The sequence below is a fragment of the Doryrhamphus excisus genome, chromosome 20, assembly GCF_030265055.1.
Source record: "Doryrhamphus excisus isolate RoL2022-K1 chromosome 20, RoL_Dexc_1.0, whole genome shotgun sequence".
Lineage (NCBI taxonomy): Eukaryota > Metazoa > Chordata > Actinopteri > Syngnathiformes > Syngnathidae > Doryrhamphus > Doryrhamphus excisus.
Genome location: NC_080485.1, coordinates 12,656,043 through 12,682,592, shown reverse-complemented (window position 1 = coordinate 12,682,592; position 26,550 = coordinate 12,656,043). Strand labels below are relative to the sequence as shown.

General features: G+C 42.2%; 1 protein-coding gene across 1 annotated transcript; it reads right to left on the bottom strand.

The window, feature by feature from the left end:
• Positions 1 to 21: 21 nt before the first annotated feature.
• On the bottom strand, positions 22 to 26,550 carry LOC131108269 (equilibrative nucleoside transporter 1-like). Its single transcript, XM_058059191.1, has 15 exons — positions 25,498 to 26,550; positions 22,010 to 22,098; positions 13,973 to 14,111; positions 5,442 to 5,531; positions 5,216 to 5,297; positions 4,349 to 4,530; positions 3,736 to 3,875; positions 3,177 to 3,311; positions 2,434 to 2,531; positions 2,278 to 2,359; positions 2,128 to 2,204; positions 1,932 to 2,040; positions 1,315 to 1,400; positions 873 to 1,072; positions 22 to 729 (listed from the first exon to the last, which is right to left on the bottom strand). The coding sequence occupies exons 4-15, from the start codon at positions 5,468 to 5,470 to the stop codon at positions 618 to 620; spliced, it is 1,332 nt and encodes a 443-aa protein (XP_057915174.1). The 5' UTR covers positions 5,471 to 5,531; positions 13,973 to 14,111; positions 22,010 to 22,098; positions 25,498 to 26,550; the 3' UTR covers positions 22 to 617.

The following is a 26,550-nucleotide window of genomic DNA, read 5'->3' as shown; positions in this document are numbered from 1 at the left end:
TTGATGACAATGATACAAAAATAAGCTGGAGTTTCTTTTTTGTACAGATATACAAAACGTTTGAAAATGGTACCGGCACATTTCATGTTGCATACATTTGCACACTATTCAGTAACATTGTACATTACACGGAGTATCATGGCCACACAAAAAACCTAAGCAGGTATACATTTATGCTCATAGTTTTCTTTTAAAATTATTACTTCTTTTTTTCCTTGTAAAGAAGTAGCAGTTATGCAAAAAAAATGTTTTTAAATATCTCTGCCTTGTAAATGTCTTTTGGCGTTAACATGGAGGACTAACCTGAGAAGAAAAATGTGTCAAGACCAAAAATGTTTTGTTCCAGCTGAGGCTCCGATAGATACAATCTTCACATCCACTCTTCGGTAAGATGTAATCAAATTCTGATAATTCATTAAAAACACGTTTGGTTGCATTCTGGGAAATAACCCGTCAGAAAGACAGGCATTGAGCTTATACTGATGCCGAGATAACGGCACGATGAGGAGAAGTCAACTTATGGAAGGCTGAGGTGGCCTCTAGTCTTCATTCACGGCACTTGTCTCCCATGAAAGCGTGTGCATTTCCTAACGTGTCTTGGTGGTGGAGGACGTGTGTTAGATGATGGCCCTGAACAGAAAAGAGAAGGCGGCTCCGAGTGCCAAGCCCAGCGACAGGAAGAAGGCCATGATGGCGCCGGCCGTCTCCGCCTCATGCTGAGATACTTTCCTGTACAAAAAATAAAAAACTTTAAAAAAAAGGTCTAAGATTGTATATAATGCATGTAATCATTATTATCATTAATACTATTTTGAATTTATCCACCATGTCGCCCCCTAGTGTCGAGTGCAGAGTGTTACTGCTATCCTTACTTGGGTCCAAAGCACATGCAGAGGGAGGCCAGGTATCCGTTGGAGAAGGAGAAGAGGATCATGAAGACCATGTACCAGGCGTCGTGAGCAAACAGCACGGGGAGGTAGTGGCGAGGCTGCACGTTACAAAGCATGAAGAGCGGCACAAAGACCACCCGCAGAGCCACCAGGACGGGAAGCCACTTACTGTCCTTGCCGGGCTGAAGTGTGGACACAAACACACAACACACACACACAGTAAAGATGCTGCTGATGTGTTTGATATGAATCACGCTCACATGGTGGCAAAGCAGATGACACACATTTACAACACAAACTGAGTTAGCCCCGTATTCCACTGAAGGAAGACCCCCCCCCCACACACACACACACAACCCACCTGACAGAATGTGATTATCATGAGTACAGAGTGTGTGTGTGTGTGTGTGTGTTCAGTACTGACCCACATGCAAAAGGCCGTCAGACTCCTGCCAGCCCAGTCCATCACATTAAAGAGGAGGAAACAAGACACAGGGATGAAGTATGTGTCTGGATGCGGAGAAAACACACACACCAATATTTAGTGTTAGATTCCTGCTGTGTATGGCAGTAACTTTACACACTTTAGTAAGATACCATCTGCGCAGCTTTTGCCAAATATATGTGTCCCACTATATCCCATTTAGTTAGTTCACTATTTTATATTGAGTGGGCATATTCTGACAGAATAGTGGTGTCCAAAATTGATTACTGTTGTGTATTTACTAGAAATGTCTCCATTTTTAATGGTGAATAGCAACCACTCAACAGTGCTTGACGGCCATTTGGATCGCCCAATAAAATGTGCTCAACATTTATAGGTCAGAAAAGTGTGAAAAGCATAATACCGTAGACCCATTTAAGTTTTACTATTATGACTTGGCTTGAGATACAGCAATTAATCATGACATTATGTATTTTAGTAGGTCCACTGTGGTTTTTTTTTTAAACAGAAGAAACATCCACTTATTACACTCCCCATCTAAGAACATTGCAAGAGGTGATTGAGGAAGTAGTTGAAGGTGTGCAGCGGCGACTCACCCCATCCTCCTCCATTCGCCACCGTCGATTTGACCTCGACGGTCACCGCCGGGAACGTTCCGATAGTTACGGTGAATATAAAGCACACGGACAAAGCCATGACCCAGATCTTTATTAAAAGGAGAAATATTGCTCATGGTGAGGTCATTCGGGTGCAAAGAGCTACAATATATTATCCCATATTCTTTTTTTGTACCTTATTGAAGATTCTCAGCACAGCCATGCCATGTTTGCCGTCGTCCTCTATCAGACTCACCGCTGCCTGCTTCTCGTCTGTCAAACCCACGCTGGCATGACTACAATCATGTGACAATGAAGGGAGAAGTGCTTTAAAAGATGGTCCTACCTTTTTTGAGAAGTATCATCTTGTTCTCCTCGTCCGCAGACGGTCTGGATCTACTGCTGTCCATGTAGTGCTGGAAGAACTCCTGGTGAAGACAGGTAGAGGTAAAATGAGCACAAAAAGGAAAGGAAGTTTACGCGTGGACTCGGGAGTGTTTACCATCCTGGGCAGAGTGAGGTAGGAAATAATGGCGATGAGAACAACAAAGCAGGCTGTGATGAAGTAGCCAAAGGCGCTGTCCCGCAGGTCCGATCCAGCTACAAGAAAGACACAAGGGGATGATTCAGTTCTTTAACAAAGTCTTCTTTTCTCGTGATGGAAGGAACACAGCATTCACATTCACTGACTTGAGGGCAAGCTCTAAATGTCAAATGTTCAAAGTTCAACAGAAGTTGAATTATGCGTGATGTCTTTACTTTTTCTGTCTTGTGTGTGTGTGTGTGTTGGGGGGGGGGGGTGTTTTGGGTGGGGCTACAAAAGTGTGATGATAACCATAGAAGCTGAAAACTTAATACAACTTAGTGTGAGTGTAGCAATGAAAGCGCTACCTATGTGTCTGGACTGAGCAACCAGAACATTAAAAAACATGAAAAAAACATTAAAAAAGATGTTTTAATATTTCAACTTCATGTGACTATTTTTTTTTCATTTTTCCCCTCATAATATTTGTAATTCTTGCAAAATCAATACATTTTCAATACATTACAACTTTTTATTTTATATTTTGTGATTCTTTTGTAAACGTTTTGTTGTTGAATTACATATTTGGAATATGCCATGGCAACTGGAACTGACCATTTCCATTTCAGTAAAAACAGTGTTCTACCCTAGAGGTTCCACCATATTTGCATGGAGATTAAATGTGTCTATTAGCACCATGTGCGTTATTGTGTGCGTCATACTGGCCAGTGCGCAGATCATGGAGAAGGCAGCAAAGGTGCCGGCTAAGCCCTGCCCGCTCATGATGGGAGTGGTGTAGGAGGCGGGCAGAATCCCCGCCAGGCCGAAGAGGCTGCCCTGGAGGATGGCTCCGAACGCTGAAGAGGGAGACACAACAAGGAAACACGTTCAGCCGTTTCAAGTCCAAATGTTACCATGACACACATCCACTTTGTATCGTACATCAAAGCCAACTTTCACAACTCTTACTGGCATAATTCCAGTGCACGTTTACACAAAATGTTTAGTCATGGCATGTAGATATCAAAGACTCAGGGTCACGACTTCCTCACCCAATCTAAATCAAACATGGTGCTGTGGCTTGTATGGGGAGCTTATCCCTGCTGCTCCTTATAAATAAACACACGGCGTGAGATGATTACACACACCAGGAGGAAACCACTAATGCTGAGCTTTGTGTTTTAATAAGATGAGACAACATGCAGAGAATACTATTTGATGCCGGTGTGGAGTGTTCCATTTACTCCGAGTACAACTTGACTTCAGGTGAGTTGGACTCACAGTTGATGAAGACAATCTTGATCATGGTGAGCGTGAAGAAGGGCAGCGGGGCCACGTACACCTTCACCAGCAGGGCCGTCAACAGGAACACCACCAGGATGACCGTCAGGCTGCCCGAGATGCGCAACTTCTGAGGGATCCTGCATGAACGTAAGGAGCATTCCAGCATGTGTTTGAGTACAGAGGCCCGGGATCTCCTAATCCCACTAAAATTAAAGCAAACATTCCATAGGCACACAAATACAGCATGTAGACATCATTTCATTTATAGCTGAAAGCAGCAGATCAGGTGGAGGGAAGTAGGGCCACAAGATGTAAAAAGAAAAAAGTTGTATGTTTCAGACAAGAGGTGATCATACAAATAACACAGAGGAAATGTATTTATGCTTAGCTTTTAGTTTGTTAGTTTTTTAGGATGACTTGAACTACTTTGAATTGATTAAGGGTACATCATCTATAATTGGCCCCCACATCTTCAATAATCCTGGAGCAAAAAAATCACCGGTCTGAAGAAAATGATTTTAATTGTGAAAATGATTATTCTTGTTAAACACATCTACGTGAAATGACACACGCTCCGTGAACCAGGAAGTAGGCGTGTCTGTGTGCATACCTCTGGTGGATGAAGGAATTGAGGCAGGTGAAGACGAGCAAGGGCACCATGGCGCACAGCGTCATCACGTTGTTGAATTTGGACTCCAAAACGTTACGGGTGTCCCTGCCATCTGCCGTCTGGTTGCCCGTCTGATTGGCGAAGGGCTCGGCAGGCGGGTCCTTCAGTCTGCTGGTGAAGTACTGTGGGGGGGAAAACCACCATTCCCGTTAGCGTTTTTCCATTTTTGCTGTTTTTTTTTAGTTTTCTTGTTAAATTACATTTTCGGAAAAAAATGCCCCCCAGGCCACACTTTGGCCACCGCTGATGCAAGGCTTGGGGGGTGGACTATTTATTGACTTGAGCTCTGCAGATGTAACAGGAGCTTATTTGTCTGACTTTAATGTGCATCTGAAACACCACGAGGCTTTGAAGGGGGGTTTCATTCATGCTTGTGTTTGCCGCTAGTGGAACAGTTCAGGGATCGTGCAGCGGCAGCTGTATCCTGGAATGGTATACATCAGTCGAACCTTTTCAGCAAAAGCTGGCGGTGTTGAAAATACTGACCGTTGCAAAGCAAAATGCTACACAACCTGAAATTCCACCATTTAAGGAGTTAACCCCTACAAGCTCAGCAGGGATGGCGGAGCATCAGGGCGGACATGCCCATGCAGGATGAAGCCACAGGTCAGCGCTCTGCGAGCGAGACCAGGTGGAGTTGGGAGGAACCGCAAAAACAAACTTCTCTTCTTCTAAAGTAGGTCCCCGACCTTTCTAAAACGAGGTCGCTGGCAGACCCCCCGATGGGAGCCTCACGCTATCGCTTCCATCTGTGTGGCTTCTGGGGATTAGCGCTCACATTTTGTCCTGGAAGGATGTCTGACTCACCATGGTGGCCGTCATGAAGAAGTTCCACGGTAGGAGGGTTCCCAAGCCCAGGATGAAAAAAATGATCCACACGGCCTTGTATCTGGGAAAGTTCACATGGAGACACAAAGTCATTCACTTTATATCAACAAACAATCTGTAATTAGTTGGGGGTCTTCCAGCAAGGCCGGATACAACATCTTCATGACAATAGTTGAGATACTTTATTTGTAGGAGTTTGGCTTACTTGTCTTTGGGTGAGTTGATGGCGGTCATGGTTCCTTGTGGTTTGTGTGCGGAGTCTCGTCAGGGTACTTTAATCAGAGAGGCACTACGTCTGAAAGACAAAGATAAGACACTCACAAATATATATTTACCAACACCTACTGTTTGGGTCGCAGCTTGGAAATGTCCATACGTGAACAGGATCATTCGTACACTGGCAGAAATAAGAAAAGCTATACGGAAAAGTGCTAAATTTTATTGATCCTGTCTAGGTTGTGGTGACGCAATCAAAAATGACTTAAATGTTGACACGCAATCAAATAAATCCAGCAGAGGCAGCAACAAAGCATGTAAAATTCACCCCAAGAGGCTAAAACTTACTTGTTGCAGTCATTAAGAGGGTTTCTTGCTTTCACACCGAAGAGCAAACACGGTGTGATGCATCCTCAGATTCAAAGATAGGTAGGTAGGTCGGACACGCTGCTGTTAGTGCTCTTTTTTTTGGACCGGCCCCCTGTTTCCTCCCCCAAAGGCTCCTTTATGCTACAGAGTAATATAGAGTATGCTATAGAGCCGGCCCTTCTGACCGAGTCTTCACCCTGTTATCGCTCTGCGGCAGGGGCTGGGCGCATGACTGGCAATTTTCTACCAAAGCACTAGGGCAGTGTTTTCCTGAGAGTGAGCAACCCCAGCTCTTGTTCACTTGCGATTTAGCTTCCTGTGGCTACTAAATCATCGGTAATTTTTATTCTACAAAACCGCTCATATTTATCATGTGCCCTGCCCAGCTTTTACTCATGTTTTAACTGTGTATAAACAAATGAATGTTGTATTTTAATGTATCTTTAACACTGTTTACTTGTTTTTACTCCATTTTTCTGTAAAGTGTCTTTGAGTATTTTGAAAAGCGCTATACAAATAAAATTTATTATTATTTAATGTGTGTGTTGTGATTTGGCACTATATAAATAAAGTTGAACTGAATTGAATATACCAGGGGCGGTCAATGTGTGGTCTAGGGACCATTTGCAGCCACGGGTGATTCATAATCAGATCTTGGCACATTTAAAAAAAAAAAAAATACAATTATACAGGACAACTAACCAAATAAATGTGGGGGGGGGGGAAAGAGCAGTAATTTTATAAAATACTAAAATAAAGTCAAAATATTGGGGAAAAACGCTTTACAATGATAAAGTCATGATTCACAGAAAAAAAATCAATTTGTATTATTAGAAATGGAAATAAAAAATGTCATAACGTTGCAATTTGAGGGAAATTATTTTGAAAAAAATATTGTAATATTACAAAAACAAAGTCAAAATATGGGAATAGTTATAAAAATGAAAACTGATTGTAAACTTCAAAATCAACAACAGTAAAAATGGAAAAAACCAGCAGTGGAGAAAAAGCTCATGGTAATAATACACTTGTGACTCCAAGCGAAGATGCAGGCTGTTTTTTCTTTAAATATATGTATATCTATATACATATATAGCCCCAGCCCTTGATTTGACCATATACGGCCCTCGCTGGGAAAAGTCTGGCCACCCCTTTATTCGCTGAGACACGCCATTATCGTTGTCGCAAGGTTCAAAACTATAACATGACGAAGCCTTCATTCACACTGCGAGAAAAATTAAAATGGCCTCAGTGTGAAGAATGTTTTCAAGGACTTTTCCACTCCATATTTTCTCTTGACTGGTCCGATCTCTGTGCCATCCGTCTCTGCCTGACAAGTCTCTTTTCAATTTCTCCCTCCATTAAGCGGCGCATTTCACAATCATGCGTCAACTCATTACGTTCAAGGTGCCCCCTGCCATGTCTATCACCGTTCCTCATGTCTTCTCCGCTGGATGCAATGGCATGAAGCCACATGACCTCCACACACACAAATATAATAAGAAAGCTCCCTTGTTTCCTAAAACACGGGCAATGCGCCAAGCTAAATAACAAACACATGAATAATGAGTAGAGTAAATAATGTCATATCTATTAACTCTGTGGCCTCAAATACGAATTTAGTTATTAACTCATTCGCTACCAAAAGACATTTTTATTTCTCTAAACCAAACCGCTAGGTCCCAAAGAGGTGATGATACAACTCCACAATAGAAAAGAGCATGTTTGATGCAGTTTTAAGCCAAAAAAAGTGTATTCTATAACAATGTCTTTCATTGAAATACACAGTGACTGTTGCACAGTGACCAGCAAGTCAGTCTTGTAGTGTTGAAGGAATTATGCATTGTTTTATTCCTTTCATGTGGTCCTTGTATAATCATGCAAATTAGCAATCAAAGCCAGCAGCAGCAACGCTTACATCAATTCCTGTGGAACTCCAATTAGCTTTTGCCACACTTTGTGTATTTTTCAGTTTACATCAAACATTTTTGATCCGTTTCACGTACATCTCCTGATTGGCAGGTCTTGTGTTATTCATGCACGGCGTCAGTCAAACTGTGTCGTCGCAAGACGTCCCTGTTAGGAGTCTATGAGCATGTAAACCAGAGTCGGAAGCCATTGCCCCTCAGTCCTGTCATGACATCAGCAGTTGACTCTATAGTTCTTTGACAACTGATACCATTAAGCCACAAGTCTCTGCTTTGCTTATTGATCACGGCTGGAAAATAACCCACAATGGAGCCAAGTACAGTTGCAAGTGACAGCATGTCGATAAAGGTGAGACTTAACAACTAAATTCAATGACTAACTCAGTAAAACACAAACAAAATATCAACACATATACGACCAAGCAATTTCACTTGCGGATCAATAATCTGTCTAAGTCTAAAGGTGGTGTCTGTGTGGATCTCGCTGTCTCATCGTCTTTGTCAACAGTCAGTATTCAAATCTGGGCAAAAGTGAATGAATAAATGTTCATGCTTGCACTTGTGTGAATCCATTCAAATTTCTTCAACGCAACAAAACTGTTTTCATTTACAGGTTGCTGTGTAACATGTACTTCTTCTGGAAAGTTGCAGGCCGAGTTCTTATAAAATGCACTTCTGTCACCTTGTGGCCATTTAGACCACAACACACAGACGTGTTGAAATTGTTTCTTATTGCTCAGCCTCGTGTACACTCGAGTGATCTTGAGTCTGCTATTGTGTGTCGTCGTTTAGCGGCACAAAAACAGCATCATAACTTTTGTTGTCTGCTTCAAAACACTACTGAGATCCAACAAGTATCCCTCTTTTAAGGCTAAACGTGTGATTAACTCCAAGCCAGCTGGCATCATCCACTCGCTGTTGAAATGCAACACACACACTTGGTAGTCTGCAGGGTTGGCATCAGAGTGACACTTAAGTGTTTTTGGCTGCTCAGCAAGGTCCATCCTGGACAATTAACACTTAAACAAGAAAATACACACGCATAGTACAACTGCACGGAAAATGTACTGTAGCTCTCCAGCTGTGGTATCAGCCATACGGATTGGGAACGGGGGGGTGCACGTACACTATGGAGTGTGATAGGACGGTGATATCTCACACCAGGTTACAAGTTCTTGGAGAGGAACAGGAATACATCTGTTAGTTCTCTTACAAAGAACAGTTTACACCGGTCTAAAATAGAAGAACCATTACCAAAAGGTCACCGTGGTATACACCACATGTAGTAGTGACATTTATAATAACCTGACTAAAATGTCAGCTGTTCAGTCAGCCAGTGATTTTTATAAGTCTGTAGGGTTTGAATTTTTATACCTCAACACATTGAGCATTCTGTGGAACTTTATTAAGCTCGAAGAAGGTGATTGTCTGTACCCTTGGTGTGACAAGCAATCAATCAGTTTCTCTCTGCTGTCCTTTAGTAAGAACCAGTAAGAGTCCAAAAAACATCTGTGGATACCTAAGGAGCGAAGAAAGTACAGCGGAATCTCAATTTGCGTACGTCCCGGTTAGTGTATTTTTTGGTTTACATCAAAATGCAAAAATTAGAGCAGGATTTGCGTACATTTCCTGATTAGCGTACAACATCGTGCACGTCCTCGTGTCGTGTTATGAGTGAACATTTGTTTTAAATCACACTACGTCCCTGTTAGCCTGTTGCCATGGAAACCGGACTCTGAAGTCACTATTCATCAGCGAATGACTTGTTCTTTGCTGATTTCTGCGTTAACTGAATCACAGACGGAACCACAGAATTGGTCAATACAAACGCAATAGTGTGTTAAATGCGGAGTCTTGTGGAAATTGACATTGATAAAACGGCATGAAACTTTGGTGACAAAACTTCCAAACTCCTCTTCTACAGAGCTTTACAAAGATAAACTAGTCAAGTTCTATGTTGTTTCAAGCATTAGCTTTTTAGTCAGGATAGATTTAGTCACCAACATCTCACAGTTCAAATTTAGATGAATACTACGGAAATTAAAGAAAGATTGCACAACATGAAGCTCAGAGCTAAACTTCTTTAAACTTAAATGTCAAATGGAGTATAAAAAAAAAAAACTAACAGTCCAGATTATTATTTCATGCTGCACATTTTCCCCTGATCATTTTTTTGCCTTGAGCATATGTCCTCATTCAAAGGGCAGAAGACGAGGATGCAAAAACGCTGTGGCGGGACAAATACAACACAGCGCTTGCGTGCACTTCATGATACAACTCAACCGAGGACCTTTATCAGTGTCATGTGTGCTCGTACGCTAATCATTTAGCAGTGTCTATTTGGTCCATTTAACAGTCTGAGATGCTTCTGTTTCAACTTTCCATCACATGCACACTTTGGGTTGGTCTGGAGTCTCCAGGTTTTGGAGACACTCCTTCTAGCCACCTTTCTGGTCCTTTAATGGTATCATATGGTATGTTTACTTGTTTCAGACGTGTAACAATACACATGAAGGAACATCACCGTGTTACATTTGCACAATTCAACATGTCTGAAAAGGAGTAGGAAGAAGAAGAGCTTGAATTTAATCCTATCACTGATTCAGGTCTATTAATGACAATTCACTCCATAACTTTTATTTTAAAAGGGAACCTATTACGCTCATTGTTTGGCCCTTTGCATTGAGTTGTTGACACATACAGAGCAGCTACACACGATAACCAGCACAAAAAGCTTTCTAGATCTTCCAGAATCCGCACCTATTTCAAGCTGTATTTCTTTGGATTTCGTGCTTCCAGTGAAAAATGTATTAATTTATTCCTCCAGGCACACCCACAGCGCTGCGACTGGTCACTCTCCCAAGTGCCCATGAGGACTTCCGGAGAGCTGCCGAACCCAACTTTATAGAAGTTGATAAATGGAGTTGATCATAAAATGTCCGCTTTTAACAGAGCCATATGTGTTGGATCTCAAATCCGATCCAGGAGTCGAGACTGAACAGTCCGAAGTTTTCTCAAGAAAAGGGGTTCCCTTCAAGATATCTCTGAATGGTCAGTAGCTTTAGCATTTCAGCGGTTGGTTTTCAACATCGGTAACATGTAATGTGGTCATGAAAAATAGGTCCCTTATATGAGTTTTACTGGTGTAACATATTAATATTAGTTATTTTCACACTTGTATGGTCATTAGGAATATTAAAAAGTCACCTCATCTATCTCACACTCCTTTCCAAAGATGTGTTGACTAATTATTTCCTAGGAAACATACTAAACAATTCTGCATTGCTGCTGCTGCTACTGAAAACAAAGCCACCATTCTGACCCCTTCTTCCTCTACTTGCGTCAGGGTCAGCAAAATCACAAATAGCACAGACACGTGTAAGACGGCACTCAGTCAGGAAACGCTTGCTTCTCCTCCTCTCTCACACACAGTGTCCTTTTTTTAACACCTCCATGATGACCCTTCACACACTGAGTGAAAGCTACCAAGATAACAGCTAATCTAATTTCATTACTTGGTAAAAGGGAGGGGCTGATAAGAATCTTTATGAATTTATGAGGCACTTCCTTCCTCCAACTCAGATTCATTTCTGTGTTGAGTAATCGCTCAAAGCTTTGCAGCCGTTCAGGTCCTGTGAGACACGACTTGGTAAGATCACCAAATAAATTACCTTAAATCCAGCAGACACACACACACACACATATTCTTACATGGTCTCAGCCAAAATGTACTCACAAAACTAAATGGCCACAAAAATCACATATCAAGGACTGTGTCAAAGGAATAGAAAGATGAGGAAATACTCGCACAAATAGAGGAACATGTGCTTGCCTTCAGGAAATTGAATCTGTCCTTGTGGGGCTTTCTTCAGTTTTAATCTTCGAGGAAAATATCTGATCAGCGTCCATCCATTTGGTCTTGTGACTGATTCATGACCACAAATTACCCCGAAAACCAACATATCCCAGTGCGTTTGACTTGTTCAATTGTTTACATTTGAAGAAAACTTTGCACACATAGTTGGCTTTGATTTTTGTCTAAATTCAATTTATGGAAATAATATCGAGATGCATATATCGTATATCGATATTTAGCCTAAATATATAATATGAGTGTTGATCCATATCGCCCAGTTTGGGTTGGAGTCACTCACCAAGTCATTTAACATATTTTGGAAATGCAAAACTACCACCGTATCGTGAATATATTGATAGTAGTGTTATTATTTTTTCAAAAACATGATTTCAAGATACTATTCAGTAGCTGCCACGGATTGGTGCCACTGGGGATTTGTTACTCGCTCCAAAAATATGCATGCTAGGTTATCCAGGGACTCTAAACTCTGAATGTGAGTGTGACTAGTTGTCTGTATGTGTCCTGAGATGGGCTGGCAACCAGTCCAGGGTGAATCCCACCTCTTGCCTGAGGACAGCTTAATAATAATGATGATGATGATAATAATGTGTTAGGCTCTAGGACCCCGTTAAGAATAGCTGTACTTATTTAGACATTTAGCCCCGTAGCTTCCAGATAAAACCGATGACATTTGTAAAGGCCTTTGAAGATTTTCTTTGAAGATACAGCTTCCTTAACCTTCCTCTTGTGTTAGCTTTCTGGTATCATCTATTACGTTAACAGGTCGGTTTTGACCCATGTATTAAATCAGCTATAAAATACACTAAAAACATTAAGTTACCATCAAATTTGCTTCTCATGTCTTGGTTACCTTCTTAGGCTTCCTCATTCATGAAAATGTTGGTTTTAATACTTTTGGTGTGGGCATGGAGGCCTTTTTTTGTCACCGATACCCCTCGATTTCAATTTCCAAAAATGGTAAAATGAACGTCAAAAGAATCATATTAATAAATTGAAGGTTCTTTTGTTAGCTGGCTATTACTGAGGGCTATAGAACATATTTCTTAAATCAATTAGTTTTATTTATTTTCTCATTTTAGTATTAATCACTAAAGAAACATCTATGGTGTTTGTGGTCAATTTTGACCCATATATATTAATGTCAAGAAAAGGTAGAAAAAGTTATTGTTTTCAGCAACAGAACTTTAGTATAAACTGAAATCAAAAAGCAGAACAGTTCCAGATCTTGGTTCACTGTACTTCTTGCCATTCTTTCCATGATCCTAATTGTAAATGTGAAATCAGCCATCAGTCAAATGAGTGAATTCACATCTCATGTCTGGACATTGTTTTTCTGCTGGTATACTGGAAAAACGGTCAAAATGAGAATCCCTTGAAGCTTACATGATGAGAAGAGGACCTGGTTGTCATTGTGTTGGCTAATTGTATACTTATGATTTTAGTTGTGGCTCAAAATATTGCTTTATAGTCATATTATTATTATAACCGGGTCGAAACCGACCCTAACAATACAGTGGTCATAATTTCAACCAGACCATTTTAAAATTTAGTATTTTTTTTTTTTTTTTGAAATAGAGTTTCCTGACAAAGTCAAAAAGCCTTGATGCAATAAACAAATATGTGATTCTTTTTATGCATTAAAATGTAAAACGTGTCGGTGACGACCCAAACACAAGAGGAGGGTTAATCATCATTAAGTGTACTTGCCACTGAACGGTCCTCGTGAAGCTTTCCGCATTCATTTACCACTTTAGCGTCCCCAATGTGAAAAGGAGTTCCACTAAGTGTTCAATAAAGACCTTCGTCATCGACATCATCCTTCAAAGATGACATGAAATTACACCCTGATACGTGTTTGTCACTTGAAAGGCTTCACAGGCATAAAAGAAGTGACACCACGCCGTCAATAACGACGCCCTCATCAAATCAAAGACCTCGTGGTGGTAGCAATGGTTAGCTACTAAGAACCGTCCGGCTAGTCAATGACGCCGACTAGTGACCACGCCACCGCTTGGCGCTAAATTTAATTCTCGGTAAACAAAGAAGGGATGGTGGCTGGCCGGCGTGGGCACCCGGGCGCCGGTCCGTGGACGTCATTTCATTTCTAACCCCTTATTGTCCTTTGGCGACACCGACAAGCCGTCAATGTGACGTCAATTTGATCATAGTGGCAAGCACACGTGCGGAATTGTGAGTGATTCCGCTGACTCATTTATTAGTTCAACTGTGAGACTGTTTCGACGGAGAAAGATCTCCGTCTTTCAGCTATTAACATCCACAAGTTGTATCCTATTCATATCGCAAAATGTTGGTTTGTTTAATATGATATTATAGAAGCGTCCTTACCTTCTCATTGGAGCGCGTGGAGTCGTGTGTTGTCAGATTCCGTTTGTGTCTGCTTGGGGAATGGTGCTTTCAGAGACTCCTTGGAAAAAGTAGCTCTCTCACCCCCTCTCTCTCTCTCTCTCCCTGATGGCAGAAGAAGCTAAAATAACACACAGTATATGTTTTAGGAGCATTTACGCAGTACACTTGGGTGTGGTTTTAGCGCAATCATACTAGTATTACCAAATTGTGAATTATTTAAAGCACATACATGATTAATTTTGAAATTTCCCATGGCCAAAAAGCAGTAAACCTAATCTGTACATTTGAGTGGATTATCTTGTGTATTTACTAATTTATCTATTGCGACATATGGATAAATATTAACCGGGACAAGCTCTAAATGAACAGGCTCAACAAAGACCGCTTTCTATCCGTGTTTACAGTGATTTAGATGTAAATAAAGAATATAAATTCCCTACACCAAGAAAGCCAAATGTATAGCTGTGAGTCTGGCTTGACAATAGGACTTCTATATGTATATATGTCACGGTTAAGCAATTGGCGGCCCACGAGCAGATTCCAAGAACACCACAGCAGTCACAATAGTCTTTTGACAAACATTTTCTGACTAGTGCCTCTGTTTTAATTGATGTCTCTATTAATATTCTAGCCATTTGTTTAATTTAAAATGTTAAGGTATGGCAGAGCCCTGCATTGACATTACGTAAAACCCTGCTATATGCACTGAAATTAAGAGAACGCTTAAAAAAAAACACTAAACGCTATAATATGCCTCTCTGAGTCATTAAACACATTTTAAATTCAGTTGTACACATTAAAAAAAACAATAACAAACACACAGTACATTGTATTGTACTTACACAATGTCACATATTGTACCATTTTCCTGCTGGAAAATGTTGACTGAATTGACTTGAGAGACGATGCCCACGGCTGGATTCATAACTCCAGATCAAAGAGCCATCAAACCACTTTCTATTTTAGTTACCATAAAAACAAAGAATTGTTTACAATTTAAAGCAGAGAAAATAAATCAGTTATTAGGCGGGGTAGAGAATAGCAGGGATCTACGCAGTGGTGAAGTCCGATTTTTTGAAAACGTGTCCCAGTGAACAATTTAGGTACTATGTGTTCTATGCACTCGTAACATCAGGTATGTCATGTGCTCATGTTTTGAGAGGAATCACTGTTTTTATTGTTAGCATTCTTATTAGACTCCTCATTGTACATATTACTGTTATTATATATTGTCACATCCATACTGTGCATACTGTTTATAATCTTTATAATCTGCAATAGCCATATTATAGTCATTTATATCCCTGTACATATCCTCACTGTATTATAGTCATAGCCTGTTATAGATTACACATAGATCTGTCCATTTTTCTAACAATAAAGTTGAATCTAATCTAATCTAATCTAATTGTCTTCTGCTTTAAAGAAACCTGCAATGGACTGTTCTCAGAACAGTCGACGGGGGACTTTCTTTATCGAAAAAAAGTCAAAAATTCACTCATCAACTCAATGAGTGATTTGTGAATTCATTCATTCATTCATTCATTTTCTACCGCTTTTCCTCACGAGGGTCGCGGGGGGTGCTGGAGCCTATCCCAGCTGTATTCGGGCGTAAGGTTGGGGTACACCCTAGACTGGTCGCCAGCCAATCACAGGGCACATATAGACAAACAACCATTCACACTCACATTCATACCTATGGACAATTTGGAGTCGCCGATTAACCTAGCATGTTTTTGGAATGTGGGAGGAAACCGGAGTACCCGGAGAAAACCCACGCATGCACGGGGAGAACATGCAAACTCCACACAGAGATGCCCGAGGGTGGAATTGAACCCTGGTCTCCTTGATGTGTGAATTCTTGAATAAAATGTCAGTTTGACTTTCAATGAAGAAAAGTCAGCTAAAGCCCCATCGATACAAACCCAACCCTTCAAAAGAGTTGAGTCAATAAAAAAAAAAATCAAGTGGCACTGTTTATGTTGTTGTGGGAAAATGGGAGTAACCTCGTGAGTCACATCAGGTCTGCTCAGCTCGGTGTCATGCTTTTGAAATGGAGAGACACCACAAGCATTCAAGACAGAAGGTCATACAGACTGTTGACATTTAACCAAGGACACCTACACGGTACGCAATTAAGATTCTGTGAAGCTACATTCGTTATTGTGATTGTAAAAAAAAATTCTTATATTCAGTTTCTAAGAATAAAATGTGAAGTAAACAGCTCAAAAATCTCCCTTTAGGGTGTTTGCGAAAAGTGACACCAGTGTACGATTGCATCATAGCGCATGCAAACGTCTGGACCGCCGCGCCGAGGCGTCGTTTTTGTGGTGAGTTTCGTGCCCCCTTACGAGCGTCTGTGCCGCCTCTGCTGTTTGCTCATGAAGTGGTGGTAGGTGCACACAGCACAGACATACACACCCCTGCGTGGCTAAAAAAAGCCCGCTGTGGTTTCTGGACAGACACCATGTGTGACGAGAGGCTGGCCGCTTCCTCGCCGAGCTGAAGCCAACAACAAGGAGAAGCTGGAAAAAGACTGCGGCACCGCTTTGTCTCCTTTTTGCTGTTGTGGAAGACACATAGCTACATATTATTTCCAAAGCTTAGTCTATCACTGTGTGTGCTAATGCACTGCATGGACAAAAGTCTTGGGACATGGGACCAAGTAAACTGAAAACCTGGACATGCTCCCCTCCTCCTCCTTCACCGTTTTCGTTTAATTTACCCCAAAATTTTTCTCCGGGTACTCCGGTTTCCTCCCACATTCCAAAAACATGCTAGGTTAATTGGCGACACCAAATTGTCCAAATTGTTCATTTAGAATAAGTGTTGCATTAAAAGCTAAAGAAAAAGTAATACTGAAGTGAGGTCTGCACTGTTACACATGAGCACTGTAAATTCCATTTTTTTGGAAAATGTGAGAGCACAATTGTGCTTCTTTTATAAATTACATAAAATGCAATAGGGCGGCACAGCGGTTGAGTGGTTAGCACACAGACCTCACGTCTAGGAGACCAGGGTTCAATTCCACCCTCGGCCATCTCTGTGTGGAGTTTGCATGTTCTCCCCGTGCATGCGTGGGTTTTCGCCGGGTACTCCGGTTTCCTCCCACATTCCAAAAACATGCTAGGTTAATCGGCGACTCCAAATTGTCCATAGGTATGAATGTGAGTGTGAATGGTTGTTTGTCTATATGTGCTCTGTGATTGGCTGGCCACCAGTCCAGGGTGTACCCCGCCTCTCGCTCGAAGACAGCTGGGATAGGCTCCAGCACCCCCCGCGACCCTTGTGAGGATAAGCGGAGTGCCCAGAGAAAACCCACGCATGCACGGGGAGAACATGCAAACTCCACACGAGGGTGGAGTTGAACCCTGGTCTGTTTATTATTATATATGATTATATAATGATAAAATAATGTCCCATATTTCCAAAATCGCTATACATTCATATAACCTTTTATGTAGTTATTTACAAATTATTTTTTTACCATCAGGCCTGAAAGTTTCCCAACCGCTTGGGCTCCGCCCATGGACCGGTACCGAGCCGCAGCCTACTGGTTGGGGACCCCTGCTCTAAGTGAGGATCTAGTGCAAACATGGCAATCAATAGTTCTGAGGTTTTTTAAGGAACTGCAGCAAAAAACTAAACAAAACTGATGGGCAGGTCTCTTTTGCAGGTGCCAGATTTAGCCCATGTGCCACCATTTGACTACCACTGCTTTAAAATGAATACCGACGGGTCTTTGCTGCTAGATTGTCCAGCTAATCATCTAAAGCTGGCAACAAAAAGGAACATTTGAGTCCATGTTGTGTTTACTATAGTGCTGTTTAACACACTAATCCGTGCAACACATTTTCCTGTTAACATTCATGAAACCAATAAGAGAAGATTGTTGTTTGTACTTGGCTCTCTTGACTCAAGACTCTTTGGTTCTGGACTAAAAGGGAAGCACGACAATAAAGGAACATCCTGTGAATAAGATGTAAAGAAAATGGATGCCTGCAAATAAACAGATGCAACTGATTTGTGCCTCCAGAATGGCCTTAGGCCTCTCATTTGATGCATTGTTTGGCCAACATCTCCAGGTTCCTTTTAAAAGAGCGAGTTGAGGAGCAAACAAACATCCTATGCGTCTAATTTGAGAATATCCTGACGTGCCATTCTCATACCACATACTGAGATTTAAGAGAAAGCAAAGGAATTTCAACAAATGGCCTCTTTAACCCCTAAATGACTCCGGAGTCCAGGTTGAGTGAATTCCACCTGAGATTAACACTTTTAAGGGATTAAGTGTCTCCCAGTGGGAGGTCTGAGATAGTGACCATCGCTTCCTGGTCTTTACCGCCAAGATTCCCAAACAGAGTACGACTATGTGGATGTATCCGTAAAGGTCACATGTAGTGCGGAATTGCTGAGATTTCTCTCAGGAATAAAAAGGTAGGGGTGCACTCCTGGGAACTACTCATTCAGCTCTGATATATGTAGATAATTGGCTGAGTCGCCCTCCCCCAAAAAACCCTCATGAATGCATTCACTGGCCGCTTCATTAGGCACACCTGCGCAAATGAGATCCCACACAAGAACCCAGAATTCCAGCGCTTTCATTACTAGTACTGTGTTAACACGAATCATGAGGGACTGGAAGTGGAACCGCCTCATGTATAGTCACATGTCTATACACACGCTGTTTAACAAACGCTGTTTGTTAAAGGAGTCGACAAGTGACTGTACTTGCCAAATACAGTGAAGCCCAACCTTTGACGAGTGGGAGTCATGGCTCGAAAAAAGTGTCAAGGAGACACCAGAGCTTGAAAACCCTCTTCCATCATTAAAAGCTCCTGTTTGGGAACCCAAAGTCTTGACGTAGCACGACTTTATATTACAAGGAAAATTCGTTCATTTTGTACCACTTATCCTCACAAGGGTCGCAGGGGTGCTGGAGCCTACCCTAGCTGATTTCGAGCCATAGGCAGGGTTTGAATGGGAGTCCGCGGACTTCCTGCAACTTCCATTGTATGTTATTATTCATCTTTGAACACCGCTTGTTTCATTCATTCATTCATTTTCAATTGCTTAGCCTCACGAGGGTGCTGGAGCCTATCCCAGCTGTCTTCGGGTGAGAGGCGGGGTACACCCTGGACTGGTGGCCAGCCAATCACAGGGCACATATAGACAAACAACCATTTACACTCACATTCATACCTATGGACAATTTGGAGTCAATTTGGAATGTGGGAGGAAACCGGAGTACCCGAAGGGTGGAATTGAACTTGGGTCTCCTAGATGTGAGGCCTGTGTGCTAACCACTCGTCACACAATTCATTAATTCATTTATTTTCTATACCACTTATCCTCAAGAGGGTCACGGGCATGCCGGAGCCTATCCCACCTGACTTCGGGGCAAGAGGCGGGGTACACCCTTGTATTACCCAATAGACTGTAGTAGACATAAGTGATAATAAGACATAATAACTCGCATATTAGCATTTGGAAAGTTCCTTGTTGTAGTCGACATCAGCCTACCATCCATCCTCACTGTGTACTATGTAAAATACTGGCGGCACTACTGCAGTACACTACCGCGTACCCGGAGAAAACCCACGCATGCACGGGGAGAACATGCAAACTCCACACAGAGATGGCCGAGTGTGGAATAAAATATAAATAAATAAATATATTTATTTAGCAAAATATAGTATTATATTACAATATTACAATAATAAAATCAAATATTATGATAAGTACATAACATTAAGAGAAAATGGGGTGTCCGATATTGGCTAACAAATTGCCCTTTTAGTGTCCTAGGAAGGATTGTGATGCAAGTACTCGTTGAAAAGCACACGGATGTGAGATGGCGTTAAAAGATTAATTCCACACTTTGACACACACCCACACCCACACAAGAAATAAGCAAAATTCTCAGTATGTGTCCCTAATTTCTCACCCCAAACACCAAACAGCGATAACGGTCAACAAGGGGCAATGTCGCTTATGTTTTATTTCCATTACTAGAATATTTTTTTATGATGATTTAGAGAGGCTGATAACACTGAGAGTGTTGCTTATGAAAATATTTAAAATATTCACATCACGGCTTACCCACTGCCTGTATTGATGGATGTTATCAATTTTTTTTATTTCTAACCGTAACACCAGCAGATGTCTCCAGTTGACTATTTACTTTTTTTATTGAAGCGGAGGCTGAACGTTTTCTATGTTCTATTTATGCTGACTAAACAAATTATCAGATTATTTGCCAGTTTCAGTGTACATACTACTTGAGATATGCAAACTGGTCTCGAACAACACAAAGGGCTTTTTTTCCTCCAAAATAAACACTTTTTATTTGATTTCCCACATTTAATTTGTTTTAGATAACCATCTTTTACTTTATGTATTACATATGACGAGTAAAAATGTCTGTCGATTTCAGGCATTTAGATTCCCACTTGGCTGCACGGCGGATGAGTGGTTAGCGCGCAGGCCTCACAGCTCAGAGACCCGAGTTGAATTCCACCCTCTTCCATCTCTGTGTGGAGTTTGCATGTTCTCCCCGTGCATGCGTGGGTTTTCTCCGGGTACTCCGGTTTCCTCCCACATTCCAAAAACATGCTAGGTTAATTGGCGACTCCAAATTGTCCATAGGTATGAATGTGAGTGTGAATGGTTGTTTGTCTATATGTGCCCTGTGATTGGTTGGCCACCAGTCGAGGGTCTACTCCTCCTCTCGCCCGAAGACAGCTGGGATAGGCTCCAGCATACCCTGCGACCCTCGTGAGGATAAGCGACATAGAAAATGGACGGCTGGAAAAATAGTCACGATTTAGTACAGGGATGGGCAAACTGCGGCCCGGGGGCCACATCCGGCCCGCCAAGTGTTTGAATACGGCCCACCCGTTCTTTCCAAAGTATTGAATTTAAACTTAACATACAACCTGGCAGGGCTGCACGGTAGTCGAGTGGTTAGCGCACAGACCTCACAGCTAGGAGACCCGAGTTCAATTCCACCCTCTGCAATCTCTGTGGAGAGTTTGAATGTTGTCCCTGGGCATTTCTCCGGGTTTTCTCCCACATTCCAAAAACATGCTAGGTTAATTAGCGACTCCAAATTGTCCATAGGTATGAATGTGAGTGTGAATGGTTGTTTGTCATGTGCCCTGTGATTGGCTGGCCACCAGTCCAGGGTGTACCCCGCCTCTCGCCCGAAGACAGCTGGGATAGGCTCCAGCACCCCTTGTGACCCTTGTGAGGAAAAGAGGCAGAAAATTAATGAATAGATGAATATTTCTGTGTGCTGAATATCCCATCTTTGGATGTGGACACGGTGCAGCTATTGTATAAAAATTATGGTATATGCCGACTACTACTATGCTTTTGAAAAGTTACACCCCCTTTGTCCCAATATTGCTCTCCCCCCATGCTCCACCACACATTTATGCCCTGCCATTTTTATAAATAAAACATAACATTGCATCACTGCTAAGGAGGAGAGCTGCTGAGTGTGTTTTCAGTGTTAGCCTGAGAACACTCGTTGACATGAACGCAGCAGCAATTTCTTTTTGACTCAGTGGGGGATCAGCTCTTTCATGTGGACCCTTACTGTTGTGTTTGTGTAAATGCATGTGTGTGTGTGTGTGTGAGCGCACAATCTGCAGTCTCACAGTCACCTGCTGTGATGATGTCATCTCTAGAGGCCTGCACTGTTTGCCCAATGCGGAGGTCAGCTTTTAACTAACTTCCTGTGCAGCTATCACAACACAACACAAACTATTTTCCAGAGGAACACATCATGAGCACTGTGCATGGTAAAGTAGGCTGCATGATCGGCTTACGCCCCCCCCCCCCCGTTCAGCATGAGGGGATGCAAGCCATGATGTGCTCGTCTGACCTTGTCACACAGAAATAACACAACGTCATGCTTCGTATTACACATTGTGGTTGCCAGGTAGGGAACGATAACAACACACAAATTACTGTACAGGTAAATGTGTGTATGTTATGAGACAGACTCACCCACACAAAACCAGCGGATGTCCTCACGTGGACAACGGCGTGCGTCCAGCCTCTGTGTGTGTGTCTTTTTGTCCTGGTGTGTCTTTCAACTGCAAAAAAAAAAAATCCGCATTCATGCAGCTGGCACAGAAAGAGAGAGAGAGCGACTGAGAGAGAGAGGAACACACGGTGTTGGGGGGCAGACAGGGAGGTAGTGACTGCCAACAAATCGGCCAGATGCTTATTTAAGGATTATTCTAACTAAACTAACGACATTTGAGCGGTTTCCAACGGCGCCCGAGGGCAGAAGGAGAGAGTTGATGGCTGGGTGATAAATGTCAAAGTTGACACCATGTAACAGGGAATTGGACAGGTGCAGAGGGTTCTGTGAGACAACAACATTCAAAAGGGCGGGATCGAGTAATACCTATGGATCCACATGCCAATCTATGGCCTATGCTGGACAAACTGAACCACTTTGACGGAAAAGGGTTTTCAAGCTCTGGCATCTCCTTGGCATTATGGACCGCCATGACTCTTGCTAACCAAAGGCTGGACTGCACGGTATTATTCATTCATTCATTCATTTTCTACCGCTTTTTCCTCACGAGGGTCGCGGGGGGTGCTGGAGCCTATCCCAGCTGTCTTTCGAACAAGAGGCGGGGTACACCCTGGACTGGTGGCCAGCCAATCACAGGGCACATATAGACAAACAACCATTCACACTCACATTCATACCTATGGACAATTTGGAGTCGCCAATTAACCTAGCATGTTTTTGGAATGTGGGAGGAAACCGGAATAAGGGTGGAATTGAACTTGGGTCTCCTAGATGTGAGACCAGTGTGCTAACCACTCGTTCGCCTTGCAGCCGAACTTCATCTTCATTCATTCATTCATTCATTTTCTACCGCTTATCCTCACAAGGGTCGCGGGGGTGCTGGAGCCTATCCCAGCTGTCTTTTTCGGGCGAGAGGCGGGGTACACCCTGGACTGGTGGCCAGCCAATCACAGGGCACATATAGACAGACAACCATTCACACTCGCATTCATACATGACATGGACAATTTGGAATGAGTCAATTTGGAATGTGGGAGGAAACCGGAGTACCCGAAGGGTGGAATTGAACTTGGGTCTCCTAGATGTGAGACCTATAGTGTGCTAACCACTCGTTCGCCTTGAAGCCGAACTTCATCTTGTTTAAACAAAAAAGCGGTCAGTGAATTCATTAATTCATTTATTTTCTATACCGCTTATCCTCAAGAGGGTCACGGGCATGCTGGAGCCTATCCCACCTGACTTTCGGGGCAAGAGGCGGGGTACACCCTTGTATTACCCAATAGACTGTAGTAGACATAAGTGATAATAAGACATAATAACTCGCATATTAGCATTTGGAAAGTTCCTTGTTGTTGTCGACATCAGCCTACCATCCATCCTCACTATGTACTATGGGGGTGCTGGAGCCTATCCCAGCTGTCTTTCGGGCGAGGGGCGGGGTACACCCTGGACTGGTGGCCAGCCAATCACAGGGCACATATAGACAAACAACCATTCACACTCACATTCATACCTATGGACAATTTGGAGTCGCCAATTGACCTAGCATGTTTTTGGAATGTGGGAGGAAACCGGAGTACCCGGAGAGAACCCACGCATGCACGGGGAGAACATGCAAATTCCACACAGAGATGGCCGAGGGTGGAATCGAACCCGGGTCCTCCTAGCTGTGAGGTCTGCGCGCTAACCACTTGACCACCATGCTGCCTGCACTGTATTATTAGTTGACTATAACGCTATATAACATGATTTGCTTGATCGTTAACTTGTTCCCACCGGATGATTTGTTGTACATTCCAGATGAGAGCCTGATAGATGTTTCACATCCTCCTTTTGCAGCACAAAAAAAAAAACCCTCAAGGTCGAACCATCCGTCAACATCATAAACACCCACTTGTGCACTTGACAGCAAACACTTTGGATCAGGTCGGTTGAGTTTGCCGTGGAATTCTGGTGATTGCTAAGCACCTGTGTGCAGTAGCGGTTCTAGCTATGGGCCACATGGGGAATTCCCCAGGGCGGCGTTCTCCAGGGGGCGCAACGGAGGGGAAAAAAATAAATTTACTGATGCTCAGCGCTCAACAAACCGTCATTGAGTCAGCGGCCAAAATGCTTAAAAATGAGTTGGTTTAGCCTTGGCTGCTAGTTGGATGATGGTAGATTATAATAATAGTGCTGTTCATTTGTATCAACAAAACATGGAAAAGCCAAAGTCAAAACCATCAGGTGCACAATTTAGAAAGAAGATGAGAAAGGGGTCAAAGATAAATGTATGGAGCTACAGCATCACTTTATGTGCAACAATTTATGGAATGTGTATGATCAAATAAGCTAATAAATAAGCACCATTCAGTAGTTGGGGTTAAAGGTCGCTTAAAAAACATATTTTTCCTTTGTATTTCTATTCATTCATTCACTTTCTATTGCTTATCCCAGCTGTCTTCGGGCGAGAGGCGGTGTACACCCTGGACTGGTGGCCAGCCAATCACAGAGCACATATAGACAAACAACCATTCACACTCACATTCATACCTATGGACAATTTGGAGTCGCCAATTAACCTAGCATGTTTTTGGAATGTGGGAGGAAACCAGAGTACCCGGAGAAAACCCACGCATGCACGGGGAGAACATGCAAACTCCATACAGAGATGGCTGAGGGTGGAATTGAACTCGGGTCTCTGAGCTGTGAAGCCTGCACGCTAACCACTCATCCACCGTGAAGCCCTGTGTTTTAGTATTTTTTCACCTATTTTTTTAAGTACATTTTTGTGACAATGTATAAGTTAAAATATATATTTACATTAAAAAACCTAATTTGTCAGAACTTGTGGTTGGGGGAAGGGGTGCCACGGTCAACCCGCCCAGGGCGTCATTCAAGCCAGATCCGCCACTGCCTATGTTTCACTCTTCACATTGTAAAAAAACAAAAAAAAGTGCAAATCCCCCCCGTTCTGCTTCGTTGGTCTGACCCACATAAATAAAATCCCTCTTGAGCCGATTTCACATTATTTAACTTTACGGATTAGCCAATTTGTTCACGTAGCATTACATCATCACAGAGGAAGACAAGAATGCCAACTATAAAGGGGATGTGGGAAAGCATTCCCAGGGGTCTGTAGGTTGGGGTGGCATTCCCAGATTAGGGTAGTTACTTTTGGGCTCTGGGGGGCCTGATTAGCTCTTTAGCTTCCCAATCGCCTGAGGTTATTTCCCAAATGCTAGAGATTCCTGAATGAGCTCCTTCCTGACCACATGGATTTGATCCAAGACGGGTTTGTTTGGGTTTTCGTGGTCCTTTCAGTTGATGACGGACTTGGCGACTTATTGCTGGTGTTCTTAAAGGTCTCCTATTACGCTTAAGTGAATTGTAACAAGGACTACAACTAATTATTTGCTTAGTTGATTATCTGTCATGATTATGTATGGCAGATTTGATCGTGTCTCACAGTTGGCCTAGCTGGGAACGCCTTGGTGTCTGTCCTCTTGGTAGAACCAGAAGAGGTGGCCAGGCATCTGTTTACCTGTGTAACAAAATAAGAGTGTCATAAAAAAACAGCTTATTCCGACATTGAAGCTGCAAAGTGTACTCGTGCTAATATGGTAGCTCATGATTCACAGCTCGGAGACAAACCTTTTTACAAGTAGTTTGATATTTTGCACGTTGAAGCATCACACACTCACTTTTTTCACGAGCCTGTTAAATGTAAACATCTTTTGTGAAAGTGTCCTGTGAAAATAAATGTGAGAAATTCATAGTTCATAAAAAGTTCAAACATGCAAACTTAAAACCCATACTGAAATATTTCATTAAAAAAAACTATTACTCAATTACCAAAATAGTTGCTGATTGATTGGATCATTCCAGCTCTAGTTGCAACAGTAGTGTGGCCTAAGTCACGGCTCATTATCATTAAAGCTGCAGACACACAACATGGTGAGTTCCTACTTGGGCTAACTATAAGCACATTTAAATTCCAGCATCAAGGCTAGATTTTGGACAACATGTTTCCTATACATTATTATAGAACAATCTGACACTTATTAAAAAAAAGCAATGTTAAAAAAAAGATACGTTGCTTTTCAAGTGATGACTTTAATTTAATTCAAATACTGTTTACAGGGTTCCTACATAAAGTAAACATACTATTTTGAGAACTCCACAAATCAGTGGGAGACTGACATGTTCCAATGCTGCCACCTAGTGGTGAGTCACAGGCACTGTTGTGGTTAAGATTACTGTCATCAGTGTATACCTCGCTTTTCTACTCCATTTGCACGCTCTAAAATGTCAAATACAGTACATACTTTGTTTGGGTTTGGTTCATTTGGGCTATATAACGGTTTCAATGTCATGGTAGCCGCAAAGTTTTGGATTTGAAACCCTTAACCACTTAGGGTTTCACAGCTTTTGGGCCTAGGTATAATGGTACAAACGGTATAATGATATATATAAAAAAAACAGTATGATGGATATTGCATTTTATTCATTCATTCATTTT

What these genes read in the sequence shown, in the direction of transcription:
- LOC131108269 (XM_058059191.1), bottom strand. Translation starts at nt 5,470, where the DNA reads ATGACCGCCATCAACTCACCCAAAGACAA. An exon ending in ACCTCACTCTGCCCAGGATG is followed by an intron (nt 2,360 to 2,433) that starts GTAAACACTCCC and finishes TGTCTTCACCAG; the next exon opens with GAGTTCTTCCAGCACTACAT. An exon ending in GATGATACTTCTCAAAAAAG is followed by an intron (nt 2,205 to 2,277) that starts GTAGGACCATCT and finishes TGGGTTTGACAG; the next exon opens with ACGAGAAGCAGGCAGCGGTG.